Genomic DNA, 20724 nt, shown 5'->3' with positions numbered 1-20724 from the left:
AGAGCCAAATGTCTGCTGCCATAATTTAGCCATCTTGCTGCATGTGGTGTTAGTACAACGAGACAGGACCTTTCTCCTGTGGTTTTTGAGTTGTGTGGGGTTTTTTCTTTTGGGGGGAGGGGGGAGCTGTGGCAGCAGCTGTGCAGAACACAGATGAATTTTGGATTGCTCTCGACAGGGATTTCTTACTTACCAAATCTCCTGCCTGCAGTGGGCAGCCTCTGTTCACACAGATCCCCCCATCCCCTCCTCCACATCCAAAATGACAGAAAATCCCCAGAATTAATCTTGCAGCAAAACCACTCAGTTTGGAGCACACAAACTGTCACTCTTTCCCAATCACTAAAAAGTGGGGAGTTGCCCAGTTTGCTGGTGCTCATTTTGAGCAGAGGGAGGATGGAAAACTGACAGCAAGACTACAAGTCTACGGAAGAGTGATCTGTCCAGATGCAGATGTCTTGGTGAGTGCTCTCAGTTTTGGGAACAGGAAGCAGGGGTCCCATCTAGACACAACTGATGTTGTCTTCCCTTGACAAGTTTTCTTAAATTTGCAATTTAATAATTTTTCCTCCCAAATTTCAGTGATGGGGAAGGACAGTCATCTACCCTGGCATCTGTCATCTTCTGGCATTCTGAAATTTCAGGGAAAGCAGGGAAAGGGTGAAGCTGTTAATCCTTTCACTTCTCCAGCATCTCCACATAAAACCAGAGCTGTAGCTTCTCCTCCCCCCTGTGCACAGAAGGAGGAAGAAGAAGGGACTGGGGGATCATCAGACACCTCCACAGTGTGTCCCCCACCCATCAGCAGCTCCTCCTTCAGCAAGCAACAGTGCACTGAGGATGAATTAACAAACTGGATTGTTGGGGGCTTTTTCTGCAGCAAACCAAGAAGGAGACAGCAAAGACACTGCAATATCTGCTACTCCTCCCGACAGGAAGATGCTCTCTCTGGGTGTCACTATCCAGCCCTCTGGCAGCTGCTGTGGCACTGGGCTGTGCAAATGTGCATTTCAGTGCCTTTTCTCACCACACAAACACACCAGGGCTGGGCTGGGTTTGGTTTCACAAGAGGTCAGCTAGAGCTTAGGAGCCAAAGAACCACAGCTTCAAAGCATGCATAGAACAGTTTTTCTGAATTTGGGGTAACAGGGTTAGTTCTCGAGTGCCTTGCAGGGATAGTGCTTTCCAGGCTTACAGTGACAAAAATCACATCTTTCCACTCAGGCAAGATTTTTTCGGGGAAGCTGAACATGCTTGCAATCATTTTCTAAATCTGTTTCCTTCTCATTCCAATTTTTTTGGGGGGGAGGGAGGGGGGAAGAGGGGGAGTGGATAAGAAATACTTGTCCCCTATACCAACTTTTTGATACTCTGCTAAATGCAACAGTATACTTGTTATATAATATTGACAGTTTTGCAGAAATAAACCAAACAGGATGCACGTGGGAGTTGGTGGCAAGAGCTAACTTTTTCAAAAAGCACACCTTGAAAGCAGGAGGATGAGGAGGAAGAGCTGGGCCTCAGAAGAAAAGGATTTAGGGTGGTTAAAATGAAAGCATTGGACAAGAAAACTATAAAGTGGTTGTATGTCTGCTAAAATAACCTTACACATATATTTATACATACACATGTATAAAATTGATAAAAATTACTTTTTCAACAGGTCCTGAAGAAAACTGTTTATCTGCCACCACAGGGAGATTATGTAATTAATAACAAGATTACTCAGGATAGTTACTTCCAGAGTTACTCGTTCAGACACACTACATTCCTATCAAGACTGATAATCTGGCAAATTGCACTAAATTCTGTAAATATATCCTGGCGTTTATTCCGAGTGAACCTCAGGGATCTCCTTGCAGAGGAGGTGTATTTGTGAGAGGAGGGAAAAGAGGTGGCAGAAAGCACCTGCCTGGCACAGCAGCAGAGGTTGTGCTTGCTCTGCTCACCTTCAGTTATCCCACAGCCAAACTGTTCCAGAGCTCCACTGGGTGCTACCAGCTGCCCTGCCTGTTTCAGGGTAGCTCTTTAAATCACACTTGTCTATGTTACCTGTAATTGTCAGATGAGAACCCACGAGGAACAGGGAGAATAAAGGAAGAAGCTGTTCTGGTGACTCCAGGGGATGCTGAGGCTGTGCAGCACCTGGAGAGCAATGGGAGCTGCCTGGGACCATCGGGGTCAGCATGGAACACCTCCGAGGAGCACAGAACACACCCAGGGCTGCAGCTGAGCTCCTGGAGATGTCCCTGCTCTTTGTTTTGCTCTCTGACTCTCTTCCCAGCAATTCTCTCCGCATTATGACTGAATGAGGTGAGGAGGTGCTGGGGGAAGTGCTCTTGGCTAACTTCAGAGCTCAGCCAGGCTCATTAAAAACACCACATTTGCTGCAGTGTGTGCAGCATTTCCTCTAGGTTTGGAGATTGTTTTAGTAAGTGAAGTTCTGAGCACAAAGAATACATTTTAATTTACTTTTTAGTGGCCCCATTATGAGTATTCAATGTCTTAGATTTTAATTTTTTTTTTTTAATTACTGTTTGGAGCATAAAAAAGCATGAATGCATGAAAATATTCTGCTGGAAGCCTGAAGCTGCTAAGTACACAGCACATGTTCCTTAGCACAGTTTTGGAGCATGAAGAGAAAGGGAATTGAGAACCCAAGATTCACAAGCAGCAACACAAAACCTCAGGGTTTTTGGTAAAGTTTTGTCTCACCTCCCACTGCTGGCTCCCGGGAAAGTTCTGGAGAGCAAAGCCCATGAGCTGCCAGGGGTTGCAGAGACAAGCTGAGGCTTCCACCATTAAATCATTCAGCTGAGTTTGATTTGGGGCAGTGGTGTGCAGGATTAGCATACAAATAACCATCCTTCCATCAGACACAACAGGACAAGGCTGACACAGGTGTCAAAACTTTGATTGACACCCCAGACAGCACCAAGGTGCCTGGGCAGGGTGAGAGCTGTGGGTCTGAGCTTCTCCTGGGCCAGGAGGGAAGTCAGCAACACACAGAGAACAAGGACACAGCAATCCAGGCAATAGCAAAGCCATTCCAGTTTGAAGCACTTGGCTTGACTAAGGCTTGTTACTAAATTAATAGCCCCTATACCTTTCAATAGCATTATTCAGGGAACATCAAGTCGAGCATGCAGCACACATTTGTAGGATTGGATTTAATGTTATTTTGGTTTAGAGCATTCTGAAATGTATCAGATTACAGATTAAGCGAGGAAGCAGCAAAAACTAGTGCAGAGCAGTTTGTTACTGCAACTACCTCTCTCCTTAACACTCTGTGTAAGGCACACAGACACATTAGGTTTATACAGATTTCTTTGAAAGGGTTTTGGTTTTTTTTGTAAATCCAAACCTCAAATCCTGGGAACTTCTGAATTCCGTGTAGAATTTGTTTAACACAAATTAGAAAAGAAGAAATAAAGTTTGTTCTTTCCAGGAAAATGAGTCTTTAAGTTTTCTGTTCTCTTAAAGATCTTAATTTTTAATACAAATTTTGAGAAAGAGTAATAGCTCTGAACTGAGCTCAGTCCTGACTTCAGAAAAACGCCCAAGATTTATGTAGAAACAGCCACAGTGACAGAAGATAAGAAAATAATTCACAGTGATTGCAATTTCCATCCCTAATCTGCAGCCTGCAACTATTTGAACTATTCCTACCTAGAAATCCTTCCTTAAAATGTATCTAAAAGACAAAGCCAAGTTCAGGGATTGTTGAACTATTGTTAGAATTTGATCAAGAATAATAAATTCTTCTGTTTCTTAGAGTGAACATATTTACAGAAACGTTTAAATATTAAAACTATATTTATGTCACCTTTTCTCTAATACATATTTCCCTTTAAAGCATCTGCAAAGAAATCATATAAAATAAAATAAAAACAGCATGTATTTTATTCCACGGTGGATCAGTAATGCTGTTCAATGCAGGGTTACAATATAATAAATACTATCCACTAAGCTAAAACCTGAGAGACCTGAGTAAGCTGATATTTACAGCTTGGACCCTTGTAATGAACAAAAATCAGGTTGGGCTTTCAAGTATTTTGAACATTTTATCAAGATACATAAAAGAACTTCAAGGGAGATGTGATTATTTCTATCTGAAGTCAAAATGTTGAAGCTTTGTTAAAAACAAAGGTGTGATAGCAGCAATACGAGAGCAAAGGTGCATTTACTAGCTGGTAGGATGGTGTCTTCTGAATTAGTGCAATATGTCAATTACAGTACATTCAAATGTACAGTTTGACATTCTCACTTCCTCTCACCATACCACTCCAAAATTGTAAAAAAGATACAATAAAATCCATAATGTTCTCTGCTCTTCCCTCCCACCCCTCACCCCCAAAATCTTTATCTTTGTGTTGTGCAATTATCACTTTCACCTGCTATGTGCCAATATAAGATATTATCATTTTTGCAAAAGAAAAAATAAAACGTTCAAATTCCACTACTACTCAAAAGTCCACTTCACTCGAGCCCTGCTGGTGAATATCCCAAGGAACATCATTCTGGAGACAAACACACTCTGCTCTTTATAAAAGTAGCGATTTTCTGCTCATGAAAAGTTTCCCTGTGCTGTGTTTTGCTATAAAATGGATCAACAGGGTTCTCTCTAATCCCAAAGGAAAATATTTTGCAGTTAATAATTGGGATCATTGTGCTCTTTGAAAAATAGGTGCTGAGCAGTGCAGTTGCTGGTAGCTCAGCTCTATGGGGAGAGAGGTTTGCAGGGCTGGCAGTGCAGCACAGCACTGAGCACTGAATGGTGAATTCAGTCTGCAGCTCACCCTGCCAAGTGCCACAGGGCTGGCAAAATGCTCAGTTGTCAGCATTCATCGAGAGTCAGTCCTAACTGCCTTAGAGCAGATGAGACCAAGATCATCCTGCAAGTACCTGGAGAACATGGGATGCAAAATTCGCCCTTGATTCCTGTGTGTAAATATCCTGCCTAACAGATGTGCAGATTTATCTGTGTCATTTGGTAGATTCAGCCACACAACTCAAAAAGATGCACCTTTCTAGAGATGGCTTGGACATCCTTTTTTTGCTCTTTTGAATTATGGATCTACTGATCTCCACAGCCTTTTCAAATGTAGCAGTCAGATGCAATAGGATTGCAACCCGAGAGCTGAAAGGCCAATTGATTCAGGATAGGCAAGAAGAAGTCTCAGGAAGATGTAAAATAGCAGCACCAGAATTATGTTACTGGGAAGGAGGTGTAGAACATGTAAAGCTTTTTGAAAACGTTACTTTAGATGTTGGTGTCCGAAAAACTTCCAAAATTCCAGAATATTTTGACCAAAAACCCAAATGTATAACTATTACTCAGATTTATTAAAAGGTCATCCACTAGGATACTAAGGAATCCATTGGGAAATTAATAATCAAAAAAGAATGCATTTAATAAGGTATTCCCAAAATATGGATTATTAAGGATGGCAATAGTCAAGACCAGTTTCATTTGGAAACCATCTGAATATTGCATACTGTGTATTTTGGTTTCCAAATCCACCACGAATATATTGAACTTCAGTGAGAAATCAAAAAAGAAAACTATTTCTAAAGTCAGAAAGGATAAAAAAGTCTGTAACAATGTTAACCCATTTTGATTTTCACATGTTATTCAAACATTCATATCCACAAGAAATGTTATATATTTTCTGGAAGACTTGAAAAATACTGTAAATACCAACTAACAAAATTCAGTAATAGAACTTTTAAATTTTTTTTCAGTTTTGTGTAAAATGTTCCCAAAAATTATTTATCATTTCAAACAAATTTAAAAAAAAAATAGAAGTGTGTATTTTTTAAGGAGCAGATATGTAGCAGAAATCAAAACTTTGTAAAGGCATCTCTGTGATAGACTATTAGAACTGAATATTATTCTACTACATTATGCGTAGATGCTTTGTTTCACATATGCTTCTGGTCAAAAATGCAGAAATTTTCTAATTAAACCTTGGATGTCAAATCCCATGTCCCAGTGTCGATGATAATATTTATTCCTGAAGTCAGTAACTTTAATATGGGAATTATTTTAAAGATGTTTCATAAGAGGCACTAGGCAAAAAGTCACTACTGAGAAAAAAAATAGCAAGGATGAAAACAAGAAAGTTGCACTTCTTTTAAAAAAGGTCACAGAAAATACTGAGCAGAACTATTGAATTGTTGTTCTTTCGCCAAGAACTTTATCCCTTCCTCTGGCACTGCAGAATTACTTCGGCTTCCCCAAAATCACTGCTTTTATTAAGCTTTAACTGAGCTGCTCTGTATTGGCAAAACCTTTGTAGTAAAATAATTTTCCATCAAAATACACGGCACTGTAGTGCTGTAATGAAGAGCTGTAGGACAGGCTTTAAGAGGCACAGCACTTTCATCTGAAAAGTCTCCTGAAATTCTTTGAACGTTTCCAGGGGATTAATGAGGTATTTTGACAACACACAAGAAGCGTCTGGTTTTCAAGAAGCCTTATAAGAGGGAAGATTCACATTCTTGAAAATTAAACTGTGTATTTTAAGCCACTAAAAATAACACAATTATTAAAAATTTGGCAGCTCTGAAGAAAAATACCAGCAGAAACGGGGAAACACATGGAACTGCTGAGGAGCGTCAAACTTGAGTACACACATTTCACAGCATTTCAACATGACTTAAACACCAATTTTAACAGCTTAATTGAATGTTTCTTATTAAAAGCTATCACAGATGAACTAAAATAAGAACAAGCTAAACTAGCCAGAGTGTAACTAAATCAAAAGCATTATTCTTTGCAAGTTGGGTGGATTATCTGTGCGTTTGTGCATCACTCTCCTTATCCCTTTCAACAGCTGTTAAGGTGTTTGGAGGTTTTCTAAACCTTTGGCAATTAGTGGAAGAGAGAGTATTCTTGCCTTTTTTTTTTTCTTTTTCCAAGACACACTAAATGATACCATTTATGTAAATTTAGAAGAACATTCATCGCACACAGCAAAATTAGAACAAATGAATCGCTACACCTACCATTTTTTAAAGTATTTTAAAATATATTTTAGGGCATATTCTTGCGAAGTAGTAGTCCCTTGAATGCTTTAATGCATTGCAACAAGGATATTAGTGTATAAATAAGGCTTCAGTTCTAAAAAGCTTTCGTGAAGAAAGTGGAGCTCTCAAGCCTCACTTCCATAAATACCTCAATATTCCTGAAAACCCAGAGTGCTTAAATCTTTAAAGGTCTACCCTTATTTAATCAAGCTGGGCAAGAAACATGTTGAGGAGGCATTTTGAAAACAATTTATAACCTACTACCTATGAAAATATCCACACAGAGTATTTATACATGCATTTAAGCAAGCCAATATCTCAGGTGTTTGCAATCCTGCCCATGACATGGGAGAGGACAATAATTTTTTAAAATAATAATTGCCTTTAGAGTGCAAGCAGTTGTACAGGAAAATGCTGTTTCCTAAATTCTACTCTTTTCTGTCTGCTCTGAAGCGAAATATTTTACAGAGGCAGCATCTTTATAATGCTTATGGTCGAACACTACTTTCTGTAGTCAAGTCTCATTATTTACAAGATCTTCTCCAATATCCATTTTGGAGACTTGGCTTTTCTCAGGTCTTTCAAGCAGCAAGTGGGGAAGAGAAAAAACCCAACATGTTCTATCCCTTCCTTCAGGAATTGTGATTTACTCATTTTCATAGCTGTTCAGTGGTACTTTTAAAGTCTGCAGTATATTTACAAACAAAATCAACACCAAGGTGGAGGGGGAAGAGTGGGGGGAGAGGCAGACTTTCTGTCATCATCCTCCCTATTCTCAGTAAGGTTCTAGATGTGTTTAAGGGCAAAAATTCCACCCCAATATATTAGTTTTGTTAATCCTTTTCTTATGATCTTGCTTGCCCGGCTAGGGAAATTATGCAAAATGTAATAAAAGTTCTAATTCAATTTCCATGTTAAGAGATGGATTTGGGGGAAAAAAATATATCAGAAACCGTATTCTTTGTGTTTACTAAGAGATATGCACTCCAACATTTAGTGTCATGGAGCTGGAGTTAAAACCAGAAACGGCAAAGATAATTTAGCTGCATGAATGCCTGCTCTTCAGTAAAATGCTGCCAAAATTAAATAGGAATGAAACAGCACTTTGTAGTCATTGGTCGCTCAGCAGGGTTTGCGTAGTTAAAAACCTAAGTGAAAAGGGTGATTGACCTACATTGCAACTAGCTTAGCACAGCTGTACTTTCATATTTCTGCTGCATCCGAGGAAGCTCATTATTTAATACAACTGAGTTACATGTAATTGTCGCTCTTTTATTTTACACTTCCAGGGGCAGATATTAATCTCAAATGTGCAGCAGGCCTTCCTGTGCATCTGGAAACATCCACGCTGCCCATTTGCAGGCACGGCTGGGAGAAGGGATTGCACACATTGCACCTGAAATGAGGAGGCTGCCCAGGGGTGGGAGGACCTTGCAAATATGCAGAAATCAAATGAGCAGATGGAACAGAAAGCAAATCCCTTGGCACCCCAAAGGCAAAGGCTCTGCTGTTTCCCTATTGTTTTGAGCAGAAGCAGCCCAGAACGTGCAACCAAAGCACATTTCACACAACTCATACCTGCGGTTTAAATAAGTAATAACATTCCAGTTAACAACCAGTTTGACATGTTAACAGCCCAAGGGCTGTTAACATAATGACTGGTCATTAATGGCAGTAATGACAGATTTCAAAGGGAATATTGTGCTTGTAAATGGACATGCTGCCAGTCAAAGGAGAGGACAGAGCAGGATAGGCTGATGCATTAAGATGTCACTGTACAGCTCTGGAGGGAAAAAAGGGGAGAAAAAAAGTTCTTGCATATTTCACTTACTATAAATGGACTTGAAATATTGGCGTAAACCTAAGTTCCTTAAATTAAGTCTTCACTTTCTAACCCAGGAGTGTATAAGCAGAAGACAGAAGCCTGCAGGGGAATTATACTTCGTATATCATTTTCGTGGAGTGTGTTATTTCTAACATGGAGCCCTTTCTTTACTCCAGTCAGTTCTCATCCTCGTTAACAAATCGCAGCTCATTCCTGCTGCGGCCACCCTGATACTCCTGTGCCATGAGCCACCTTGGAACTGCTGGAGTGCCTGGCATGGATCACATTCCAGGACAAAGCTCTCACACCCACAGCATCTTCCAAGCTCATTAAAGATTCCTTCCAGTCCCTCAATCCCTCCCAGTCTGGAGAAAAAGGTTTTAATATAGCATAATTAACTAATTTTACCAAAGCAGACAGCTAAAGCAAAGCAAGATTTGAAGTTCTGAAGATACAGAGTGTTTATAAGAAGCTCACAGTGGGAACCTCAGGGCTCAAGTGCAGCACCAGAGTGTGCAGCAGGGCCAAGGGAGGTGCAGCTTTTTGGCAGGCATCTCTAAATGGAAGATACTGGAAGTATTTTTGCAAACAGGCAAAGGCACAATCACACCATTTCTGCACTTAAACGCGAATGTTGAAGCACCCAAACTGGCTACATTATTGCTTGTAGCATCTGTAGAATGCCTGTCTCATTGAAAGGCATAATGAACACTGAGAGACAAGTTAATAAGCAATTTTACTCTTTATAGTATCGTTCAAGCCACATATCCTCTAGAGGGCACCACATAAATTAATAGGAAGCCAGAACAGTTTTATACGCAGCAAAGGCTCCCTTTATGGTTAAAAAGAAAAAAAGCTGAGAAGATAGTTGGAAACCATAATCGAACTCTAATGTGATCATTAGTACAATGCAATTTGTTCCTTAAATTCATATCAAGTGGGTTGCTAAATATGAAAGCTTATTTGACTACAAAGCTAGAGAAAATTTAACTAGTTTGTACATTAGCATTAAAAAGATCACTTTTATAGGTTCACTGCATAACTAAGTAGATAAGATGCAATGAGGCAAATGACTATCTGCAATTACCTTAAGTGCATCAGTTTGAAGTTTAGTGTAAATACCAAGTTTAAATCTATGCACTCACAAGTATCACTCAAAAAAAAAAAATTCATAATAAAATAGCTTCATTAAGACTCAATAAATCTACAGCCAAAAATCAGGAACATCTTAAACCAATTATGGGATTTCTCATGTACGTTGGTTTCATGTGAAAGAGTAAAAGGTGGTGTGTATGAAGAAATAACTGAAACACCAGTTTTGAATGTGATCATGACAGACAAAAAAAAAAAACAGTCTCCTTTCACTGAATCACTTAGTATGAGTTTTAACAATCTGTTAGCAAAATATTTACTCCTGTTAGACCTTCAAAGAGCAGAGAGCAAGAGTGGCTGTGAAGGCATCTGTACTGGGGAAAGCTTTGCTCATATCTTTACTGCTACATCATTTCTGGTTTTGATTTTAAACATTTGATTTCAAAACATTAGATCTGCTGCACTAGCACTTGGGAGATTCAGTGAGCTCAAAGTCTCCAGTAAATTTGGAACTCAGATGAATCAGCGCTCACAGTTCTCTCACTCCTGCAGGCATTTGTTGTATCAAGACTATTAAAGGGGTTTTAGAAATTGGGATGTTACTTCCCCCCACCAAAAGCTCTTCCAGCTCCTCTCTACCCACACTCACTCAAAGACCACGAGTGACCTAGGTTTATGTACAGCAGTTCCCTTCTGTTCCAGCAGTTTTTAAAAGTGAGGTTTTGTTACCTACAGCGTTGGCAGCTTTAACACAATGGGTTTAAGATGCAGACTATGCTAAATTCCCAGCTCTCTGTCTTGGGTTCAGCTCAGAGCTTTAATAGGTAGCAGAATACTTTTACCATTAAGCAGCCTAAGCCCACATTTGAAGAACCTGATCTGCCTTTCAGCCCCAGCTCAGCAAATGCACAGTTTGTGAAGAGTTTTGTTCCACTGGTTTTTCTAGAGACTGTTACATGAAAAGCCAACAGTTCTTAGTGCTTTAGGCTTGATTCCTGTTCCGACCTACCCATGCTGGATAACTCAGGAACTGATCAGTCTGTGGGAACCTCCTGTTTGCTACCTGTGCTTGAGCTGAACTTGGCAGTTAATGCATTCCAAAAGAATTTTAATTTTTCCCCAGTGTATTAGCAACTTCGATGTCCCTTTAAAAAGAAAAGGCTTCACTAAAGGGGCAAGGGAAATATTCCCAGAGGTTCACCTTAGCCTGGAGCAGCTGGTCCCATTAGGCCCCCCTACAGGGAATGGAGGAAAGGTGTTACTATAGGAAATAGGTGCTCAAAATCCCCCCAGGGGCCTTTTCTCTCTATTTACTGTGGAGAGCCCAGGGAGACTAAACTTCCCAGTTAAAGTTACACCCTGCAAAGCAGCCCTATTGACACATGAGCTGCAGATAAACTGTCCTGGTGCTGCTCAACAGTACTTTGCTACAAGTTTTTCCTCAAATACTATTGAGAACTTTGGTCCACAAGCAAACAAGAAGGCAGAAAAGCAGGTGGCAATTTGCTACCTCTAGCAAGTGACAACAGGTCAGCCAGCATCCCACCTGGTCACTGAGAGAAATCAGGAGAGGAGTGAATTGGAGCTCAGACACATGGCTATGAAAAATGGAGAAATCAGCTGGTCATCCTGGTCTAGCTGCTAACAGCTGAGTGCAACATCCATAAAGCTTGAGTGCCACAAATGAAATCCCTGAGCAAACCGAGAGGACGAAAGTGAAGACGAGTGAAACACTCCTCACCTGCAGGATCCAAGGCCTGCACTGGAGCTGGGTGAAAACCACAGGTCTGGTTTCAGGCTGCTGCACTTGGGCACCCCTGTGCTGCCAGGAGAGGAGGGGAGAGCAGGAGATCCCCATCCGTGTCCCCAGGAGCACGGTGATGTGGGAGCATGGCAGGAACTGCTCTCCTGCAGCAGCATCAGCAAGCTGCAACCACCTCCACGACCTGGCTGTGTGCTCCTTTTGATTCAGGTTTTGATTTAGTCTCCGTATTTCAGTATTTGTTTCCTCATTCCCACACACACTCAGCCCTGCAGCCCTGTTTATACGAGAGCAGCTCTGTAGCAAGGACTGAACATCTCTCAGGTTTGTCAGCAAACAGAACAAGGCTGTGACCTACCTCAGATAGTCTCTGCGACACAGGATCAGGTTGGCTTTGGTGTACAAGGTGGAGCCCACCTCCCCCAGGCGGCAGTCACAGCAGGCACACTTCAGGCAGTCCTCATGCCAATATTTGTCCAGCGCCTTCAGAAGATATCGGTCTTTGATCTTACGGTTGCAGCCAGCACAACCTTTCGGCTTGGTGTCTGGCTGGACTGAGAGCATTTGTATACCTGAAATGCAATCGGACAAGACAAGAGTGAAAACAGATATTCTCCCAAGCACAAAAACTCTTGCCCTTTTATTCCTCCACCTCAGAGCTCCCCCCACACCCAGTTCATTTAAAAGTCAATGGTGTAGATAGGATAAAATAACCCAGTCAGTCCACAGCAAGCTGGAAACAAGGCTAAGATAAATTTGAGAACAGAAACTGCCACTTCTGTAAGTTCCACAGCTTATCTTTAACACCTCATTTACCTGGTCTTTTTGCTGAAAAGAAATAAGATTTAAAAAAACAATATGAAATATTAAAACAGCTCCGTTGAAAAGTCATCTACTTTCAGCCACAATATCCAATATTTTGCAACGCAAAATTTAAATAAACAGCATATCTCCGATATTTAGCAATGCAAAATTTAAACAAATGGGATATCTATATGGCAAACATAGTTAAATCCACATATTTTGACTTATTCGCACTATTGTTACAAGATATAAAAGCACTCCAAATTCTAAAGAAGAAAAGATTGAAGCTTTTAGCCGCACAGGGCAAGAATTCCTGGGATTTGACATAGAAATTTAGATGCTGGCAGAAGGGTGTTTTGGTTTTTAATATTTTCATTCTTTTTAGACACATTAATGAAGTGACAAGATTTCCAAAGAGTTCAGTACCAACATCAGTCACAACCCGCAGTGTAAGGACCTTCTGAAAAATCTGACTTAAAATAATCTGCACAAGGTCAGTGAGTTTCTAGTTTGTCAAGAAAAAGAAAATAGAAATGCTGCCCCACTTTCCAATCCCAGTTTTAGCCAACAGCTACTTCGGGACAAGGAGTACAGCAGTGTCCATTAAGTATATATACACCTTTTGATGTAATAGCTGAGAGCATTTAAAAAACCATTCAAACACCTGAAACGCTGTTTAATGGACAGAACTGGCAAAAAGTGGAACACAGCTGAGCGATGTTACTCAGAGCAACACAGGCAGCTTCCAGGGATCCATTCAAAAATCAATCGCCCTCGGCTTTACAGCAAATGGGAGAGGTCAGTGCCCCAAAGTGCTCCCAGGCTGGTTAGCTGCACCAACTGCCATCCCCCTGCACTCACACCAGTTCTCTGAAAGGTGCTTGTCAGGGTAAGCAAAATAATAGCTCTGTGAATATTTCAGTAGACGTCAAACAGGCACACGAGGGAAGGGAAGAGCCGACACTGTTCAGTGTTAGGTTATCTCAGTGCTTTAAAGCCAGTGATGGAACTGAAAAAAAGATGTGACTCGTTAGAGCACACCTGAATGTGGCAATGAGAATTTGTCAAGACGGGAACGAATGCTGTTGCCAACAAGCAAATCCTACTCCAACATTTGGGTATGGAACTCTGGTATTATGCAGAGACTGGGAAAGGTCCAGTAGAGCCTCACAGTAAAGAAGAGCAAATCCAAGAGCCCTCATCATGAACACTCTGTTACCTAAAGCTCAGAAAGCTCTGCAGTCACAGCTCTATCAGCAGATCTCGGCTGGGGCTGTAAGACCCCAGCACACACAGGCTCAGGGAGGGAGAACACACAGACTGGGGTTGGGTTAGTTTATGTTTGCTTTTTTGGGAAATCTCTCATAAGAAGAACACAAAACCCAGCATAACCTGCGAAGCAATGGCAGAGTGTGCCTTTATGGGTGTTAAGGCTGCAAAGACAGGAGGCTGAGGCATCCCAGGGGTTTCCACACAGGTGTGCATGGAACACATGGGGTCCATATGGAGTGCAGTGACTGCACGGCCAGGGAAGAGACTTTCCAGTGTCCCCAAGCTGAACTCCTAACTTCCACCTGCAAAGCGATCGCTGAATCAGAAACAATAATTCTTATTGTGACATATGAGCACAGCAGCCTTGCTCCCCTCTTTGCATTGCAGCCTATCACACACCTTGAGTGATCCATTCTGTCAGGAGCTGAAGGAGCCCTTGGGTGTGCAGAGCCTGAAGTGCCACGGCTGTGCTGCTGCACGACACCCAGAGCTCGTGGCAGAACTGTAAGGTCTGTATTTTTCTATCAGCCAGTATGAAAACTGTCAGTGTTTCCCTCCTGTCGCTCCCCAGTTGATGCTCACAGCTCTTCACCCCTCAGAGACTCCTAAGATCTCTCATTCCCAACGGGGAGGAGGAGATGCAGCGACCTGCACAGAGCTCCACAGTCTGGGGCAGATCTGGGAACAAACTCACACATTTCCTCTTGAGAAAGCACCACAAGACAAAGACTGAGCCTTCATGGTGTTTTCAGTTGGCAGCTGACTCCCCTGAATCCAAGGTACATCCACGAAACAGCAAAAGAACATGGCTACAAATAAACAACTCAAAGCAGTGAAAATATCAGAGATTTTTGGTAAGGAATGTATACTAGACTGTAAAGCGAAGTCCTGCTGAAAGTAATAACATCACTTGGTCAAAAAGCCTTAATGTGCAATGTTGCTTATCACAGTAGAGTGTAAATATCCACTAGGTGCCAACAACAGGCTTATCCCCAACCCTTCTCTTTGGCCGTGTAGAGGACAAATGCAGAAAATCGGCCACAGTTTGTGTAAACTCCTTGTAACTCAGTAAAAAAAGTTTAGAAGCATAAAGGGCTGTTCTAGGACTTTAATCTTTAGCTCGAGGGAAACCAGAATAAACTAGGAGCTAGCACAGTTAAAGGCTTTAACGAAAAAATCTTAATGTAAAAATTTCATCGGCTGATAAGGAAGCGGGTTAGAGAGTGGAGGCTGACAGTCTCTGATCCAGGCTGATCTACTGTCCTGAGCTGTCTGAAGGCAACAAGATGCCACAGAAACACAGCCAAACAACTGAATGGCTGAGCAGATTGCAGTAATCAAGCCTGATAATTCCCGAGGTATATGCTGCAAACACGAGGTTATTGTATTACAAATAAAAGTGCAGCTTGCACACAGCCTGCAAAGCTTTGGAGATATTTGCTACACGAGGAAAGGAGGCAGAGCCCTGTCACTCCCAGTGGTTAGCCCAAACCCTCCTTGCAGGGACGAGTGACCAGGGCAGCCACCCCACGGAAGGAGCATCTGCAGCCCTGCATGTCTGTTTTCCTCAGGCAGACAGAGAAGGTGCTGCTGACACCCCACTGGCAGCATCTTCAGATTAGGGATTCAATCTGCAGCAGTTTTTGGAGGGAAGGAATGCTTTTCCTTCTGAAAAGATCTGATCTTTTCTCACTTGATTTTCAATGAAGCTGACTCTATTTTATTATTTAAAAATCCCCAAACTATTGCTTCATTGTAAAAAAAAAAAAGTTACGCTTTTTTTGAAGTGTAGAAGCATTCTAAAAAAAGTCAAGAAGTGTTTGACATATCCCCAAATTTGAAAACGTCCTTTTTTTCACACACCCTCTTTAAATCACTTAATTTTGGCAAGAGAACATTTTGCTACTTTTTTTCCTGTATTGTATGAGCCACCTTAATGCAGATCACCTCCCAGACCATCTCTCTTCCCTTTAACATTCCCATAAGATCTCCAATGCAGTTGCACTTTTGTGCTCGGGTATTTTTAGCTCTCCCTTAATTTGGCAATAAGAATACCTTGCAGCTTACTGGCAGCTTTTCACAGGCTGCAGTTTAAGCACTCATTTATTTCCTAGGCCATGGGAAGAGCCCTTTCAGAGGCTGACAGAGCCCACAGCCCATCTGAGCTGCTCCTTGCTGAAATATCAGGTAGCAGAGCACAGTCCTGTGCCTCGCTCTCCCCTCCCCCAGGGAGGCAGAGCTCATGGAGCACTTTGAAAACATCATACAATTCCCTAAGTGCTACACCCAGGCTGTAAAAAAAAAAAAAGAAAAATCAAACCCAGCTTTCCCTTCAGTTCCGCAGAGTTCTAGCCATGCTCTGCATCACAGAGCAGATCTGTTCTCAGAACTGAGAAATTTCAGTGCCTAGTCTGTCACTGTCAAACAAATCCTTTTTATTTCACCCCAATATGCTTTCAAGGGCTTCCTCTATCCTTCCCTCGGTTCCCTCCCTTCCTCCACCTCCAGTCCCCAAGACGCTGCACATAAACTGCAGAGCTGTGGCAGGAATAAGACTTCTTCATCACCTTTAGGATTTTTGAAGGGAGAACTTAATAACCTGACTTGCAGGTTTTGAGATTTCTTTCCATCTCCCCAAATAAGTTTGATGCAACTGACTCCCCTCCCTGTTTACTGTTATTATCCTGTGATGAAACACTGTCAACTGATTTGTAACCATGATTTCGTGAGAAAGAGGAAAGGTTGCTGGAAAAAAGCTAAATTAGGCTCCCGGGGAAGGAAGAGAAGCAAAAATCCATCTCACTCAAATCATCACCCTTCTCAAAAATCAAAGGGAATGAAGATTTGATGTAATGAACTATATTGTGTTAGTGATTTAGAAGCATCTGTGAGTGGCATTAGTCCCTGATGGTGCTGAGAGTGGCACGAGACACTCAGAGCTCAGATCCTGTGTGTGCTGCAGGCAGTCCTTGGGAGGGAAAGTTGGATTCTATCACTTACAAACTTTTAAAAACCACTCTTCCCCCCTTTTTCAGAGGCATGCACACAGTTCTACCAAGGACAGTTGTACAAACAGCACAAAAGGGAACACTTGCCTCTACTTAGAAAAAAATAATTTAAAAATCAGTTTGGAGCAAATTAAATATTGGGTGCATCTGTCTTTAAAAGCAAACTGACAGACATCATGCAGTCAATAAGAGAGTTAGGGGTCTAGGAGAAGATACAAAGAATACTTTTCTGATGCTTTCCCACTTTGTAGCTTTATCCTAAAAGCATTCAGAGCTCCAGTAATTCAGGGCGACACACATACAGACTTAAAAAAACCAACAGTTAAGGTTTCAGAAGCTAAGAAACATTTCAGAACTCATATGTAGCACATCAGGAGTCGTAACTAGTTTTAGATTGGCATGTAAATTGTTCTGTGGAAAATTCTTATTGCCTCCGAGACCCTGCTATTCTGAGTTATTTGACAGTTTAAGGGAAATCATAATTAAAAAAAGAGACATAAATAATAGCCTGTGCAGTGTGGTGCACAGAAATAAGTGGAACCATTTCATTTAAACTCTGGTGAGCTTTTAATTGCCTGGATTGCATTGTGAACCAGCCTAACGGTTGATTGCCTCCATTATGCTCTCTTGTTCTGTGCCATTCATCCGCACAGTCTCAGCTTCTGTAGTTAACACAACAAAGTAACCGCAACTCCATAACACTCGGGGGTTTTTTAAAAAATAAAAGTAAGGATTTCAGTACTCTGAATATAGTCTCTTCTGTATACTTTTGAGTTAATTTTCCATGGTATATAACTAAACTTCACCTCCTGCCCCTTCTTCTACAGAGGAATCTGCTTTTTTCTTTTTTATTTTTGATTTTTCTTTTCTTTCTAAATAAAGGATATGGGTTGGGAAGGAGGGGATGAAAAAAAAGAAAAGAGGTTAGGCAAAAAATAAAAATGGGAATGCAGTCCCACAGCTGGGAGCAGTGATACAGATTAAAAGAATTTGGCCAACATGGCTAGTCGATTGCCAAGAGACACCAAACAAAAGATTTCTCTTCTTCTTTCCCCTTCTCTTTTTGAAAGCTAGATTGGGCCTAAAAGCTTGTTTCTCTCTGTTCAGTGGCCCAGAGCATCCCTGCAGGCTGTAGCCCCCTAAGGGACAACACGGCAAATAGATGTACCCAGATCTCAGCACCGGAGCTGCTCAGCTATGCTCTACCCCTGCCGTGTCCCCACATCTCTCCCAGTCCCCCCACCACCACTCTCCCCCTCCTTTTTTAGAGCACTGGTGCTGGGAACCAATTTGATTCCCTTTTTCTCCAATGCAGCTGCAAGGCTCAGAGATACTGACATTTTTCCACTCTTATCAGTTTAATTACAGTTACCATGGCAGCAAAGTGCTAGTGCTTGGCAAAGGCCAACAAGAGATTTGCAAGACTGAGTTCAATTTTGATGCAGCTCACATGCAAAATAAAAAAATAAATAAGAAACATATACTCCGCAACAAAGAATCCCTTTTCGGAGTTAGCCGCTGAAGCCCTTTATGCCAATTCCTCCCCGAGCATCACAAGGCTGGGGAGAGGGAGGTGTTGGGGTTGTCGCGTCGCGATGGTTGTTGCACCGAGCGAAAGGAATGGGTTGGAAGGGCTGTCCTGCAGAGCTGTCCTAGCAAGAGGTGTTTGGGGTCTCCTCCGAGCACACAGCACTCCGCGGAGCGCGGAGAGGAAGGAGAGGATGGAGAGGAAGGAGAGGATGGAGAGGATGGAGAGGAAGGAGAGGAAGGAGAGGAAGGAGAACCCTCTGCCCCCCCGGAGGCACCGCTGCGCGCAGCCACCGCCGCCTTACCAAAACTTTTCTCCTTTTTCTGCATGAGTTGATTTACGGGCGCCTGGAGAGCTCCTGCTCAGGAAAGCACCGAATCCCGGCAAAAGTAGCGAGCGCTTGCCGGGCTCGGGTGGAGGGAGCGGAGCGCCGCAGCGGGGGCGGGGATGGGGATGGGGACAGGGATGGGGACACGGCACACCCGAGCCCCGCACGGCCACGGCGAGCGACAAAGCCACATGCTCCCTAACTCTGCCCTAAGCCTGTAATCCCAGCGGCCTCTTAGCTTTGTTGTAACAAATGGGTTTGATTAAACTGTCACAGGCGGCGTTAGCATACCGTATCGTGCTCGCTATGGAGGGAGCGGGGGGGAGAAGGGAAAAAAGAGAGGAAAACAGAGAAATGCTCGCAGACACAAGTGCTGCTTCCCCAGGCCAGCCTGGCTGCCCTTCCCTGCCGCCGGTCCGGCCGAGGAGGATGCTGAGCCCGGAGCCGCAGCCGGAGCGCTGCCCTGCCGCCCCCGGGCTCCCCGCCCCGCTCTGCCCAAAGGGTTAACCCTGCACCGAACCGGCCGCAAATTAAACTGCTGTACGGGGAGGCTTGTGGATTAAAGCCGGCAGTGGGAAATTAACCGACTCCCTTGATAATTGAGAGCATGTTTCGAGAAGCTCTGGAAGAAGCAAGAATAATAATAACAATAATAACGGGGAGGGGGGTAGCGGTGGGGCTGCGATTCATTGTTAACTTTGACTGCTATTTCTCGAGACGTACAGTCGGATGGGTTTCGCTCGGCATCCTCTGCTTGCATGTATTTCATGTCTCATCATAAAAATAATGAAGCCTCACATGATTTAAACAAAACAGTCTCAGCAGAGCTGCAGCTTGAGTGAAAGTTGCAGTGCAGAGATGTGTGTATTGCAGCCCCGGCTTATGACTCAGAGAGGGAGAGAGAGGGAGAGAGAGAGTGATGCAGGCACACACACACAAATGACCCAAAGCTTATGTACACACTTGCCTCACTTACCTTCTCAATTAAGCGATACAGGGGAGGCAGTTCAATAAGCACAGTAGCTGCTTTGTAGCTCTTCTCCTTGGAAAAGGTCAAAAAGAAGCATTGTTTGGGGAAAAAAAATAAAGAGGGGGTGGGAGAGATGGGGAGGGAGATCGCTATTCTTTAAGTTTAAAATAATGAGGTCCTCAAGGATCCGCCAAGTAATTGTGTTGACCGCATCCGAGCTACAGGTGTCCTCCTTTTAGTATCTTGCAGTCCGAGGCTGTCTGTCTCCGTCCTGGCTGAAGACAACTTACCTAAAGCAGCGTGTGAGGAGCCGAGTTGAATGAAGTCAGGGCTTTATCAGCTGCAAAATGCAATCCCTTACCAGCCAGACATAATACAGCAAAAGAAAAGGTCACTCAGTTATTACTGAGCCAGCAGAGCCCAGGCAGCTCTTGTGGAAGACCACAGAGAAGCAGCTCCCTTCCGATTTAAGGCTATTTACCTCTCTCCCCCTCCACCCACCCACCCACCCTTCCTCTCCCCCCTCCCAACTCCCCCTTTCTCTGTCTCTCCCTCTCGCTTTCTCTCCGTTCTGCAGCTCGCTCAAGTACAGCCGCCCTCGGAAAGTGCAAAGCAGCCAGGAGACAGATTGGGCTTTGTTGGTAATTTCCCATGGTGAAAATTTACAAGCCTGCAAGTGCAGTCAGCAAAACCACATGCATATGCTAGACACAAACACCAGGGACACACTCGCACACACTCGCACACTCACACACAAGTGACCTCTGCTGAAGCCTCACCATCACCTTCCCACACAGGGCTCCAGGAGCTCACCAGGGCACGCAGGGCAGCTGCGCCCCCCGCCCGCCATCCCTCCTCCCAAAATACTTGGCTTAAACAAAACCAGAAGTTGCCCACGCAAAAAGGAAAAAAGAAAAAAAAAAGAAGAAGAAAAAAAAAAAAAAAGAAGAAAAAAAAGGAGCAAGATACATATCTCTCTATTAATGAGTAATGAGAAAAATCCCTGAAGGTGAAAACTCTGCCTCTCTCCGTGCTAGATCTGAGCTACTCGGAAAGCAGAGGAAACTCCGGTGTGAAAGTTTCCTGCTCCCCGCAGGATCCCC

The 20724-nt window shown here is 42.9% G+C and overlaps 1 protein-coding gene across 3 annotated transcripts in view; it reads right to left on the bottom strand.

Moving 5' to 3' along the window:
* Positions 1-20107, bottom strand: part of LMO3 (LIM domain only 3) — a 54736-nt gene extending 34629 nt beyond the window's left edge. The window contains exons 1-3 of one of the 3 annotated variants that reach the window (XM_085049236.1): positions 19912-20107; positions 19628-19693; positions 12070-12283 (exon numbers count right to left, since the gene is read on the bottom strand). In XM_085049236.1, coding sequence (XP_084905362.1) covers positions 12070-12275 — 206 coding nt within the window. In that variant the 5' untranslated portion in view covers positions 12276-12283; positions 19628-19693; positions 19912-20107. Of the gene's footprint in view, positions 1-12069; positions 12284-18627; positions 18771-19627; positions 19694-19911 lie in introns of those variants that run through there. The other 2 variants (XM_085049237.1, XM_085049235.1) reach the window with 2 other exon arrangements.
* Positions 20108-20724: the final 617 nt, after the last annotated feature.

The sequence above is a fragment of the Lichenostomus cassidix genome, chromosome 1Ab (assembly GCF_008360975.1).
Source record: "Lichenostomus cassidix isolate B80296 chromosome 1Ab, HeHo_3.0, whole genome shotgun sequence".
Taxonomy (NCBI): domain Eukaryota; kingdom Metazoa; phylum Chordata; class Aves; order Passeriformes; family Meliphagidae; genus Lichenostomus; species Lichenostomus cassidix.
The sequence above is the reverse complement of the archived record's forward strand: the minus strand, read 5'-3'. Positions and strand labels throughout refer to the sequence as shown.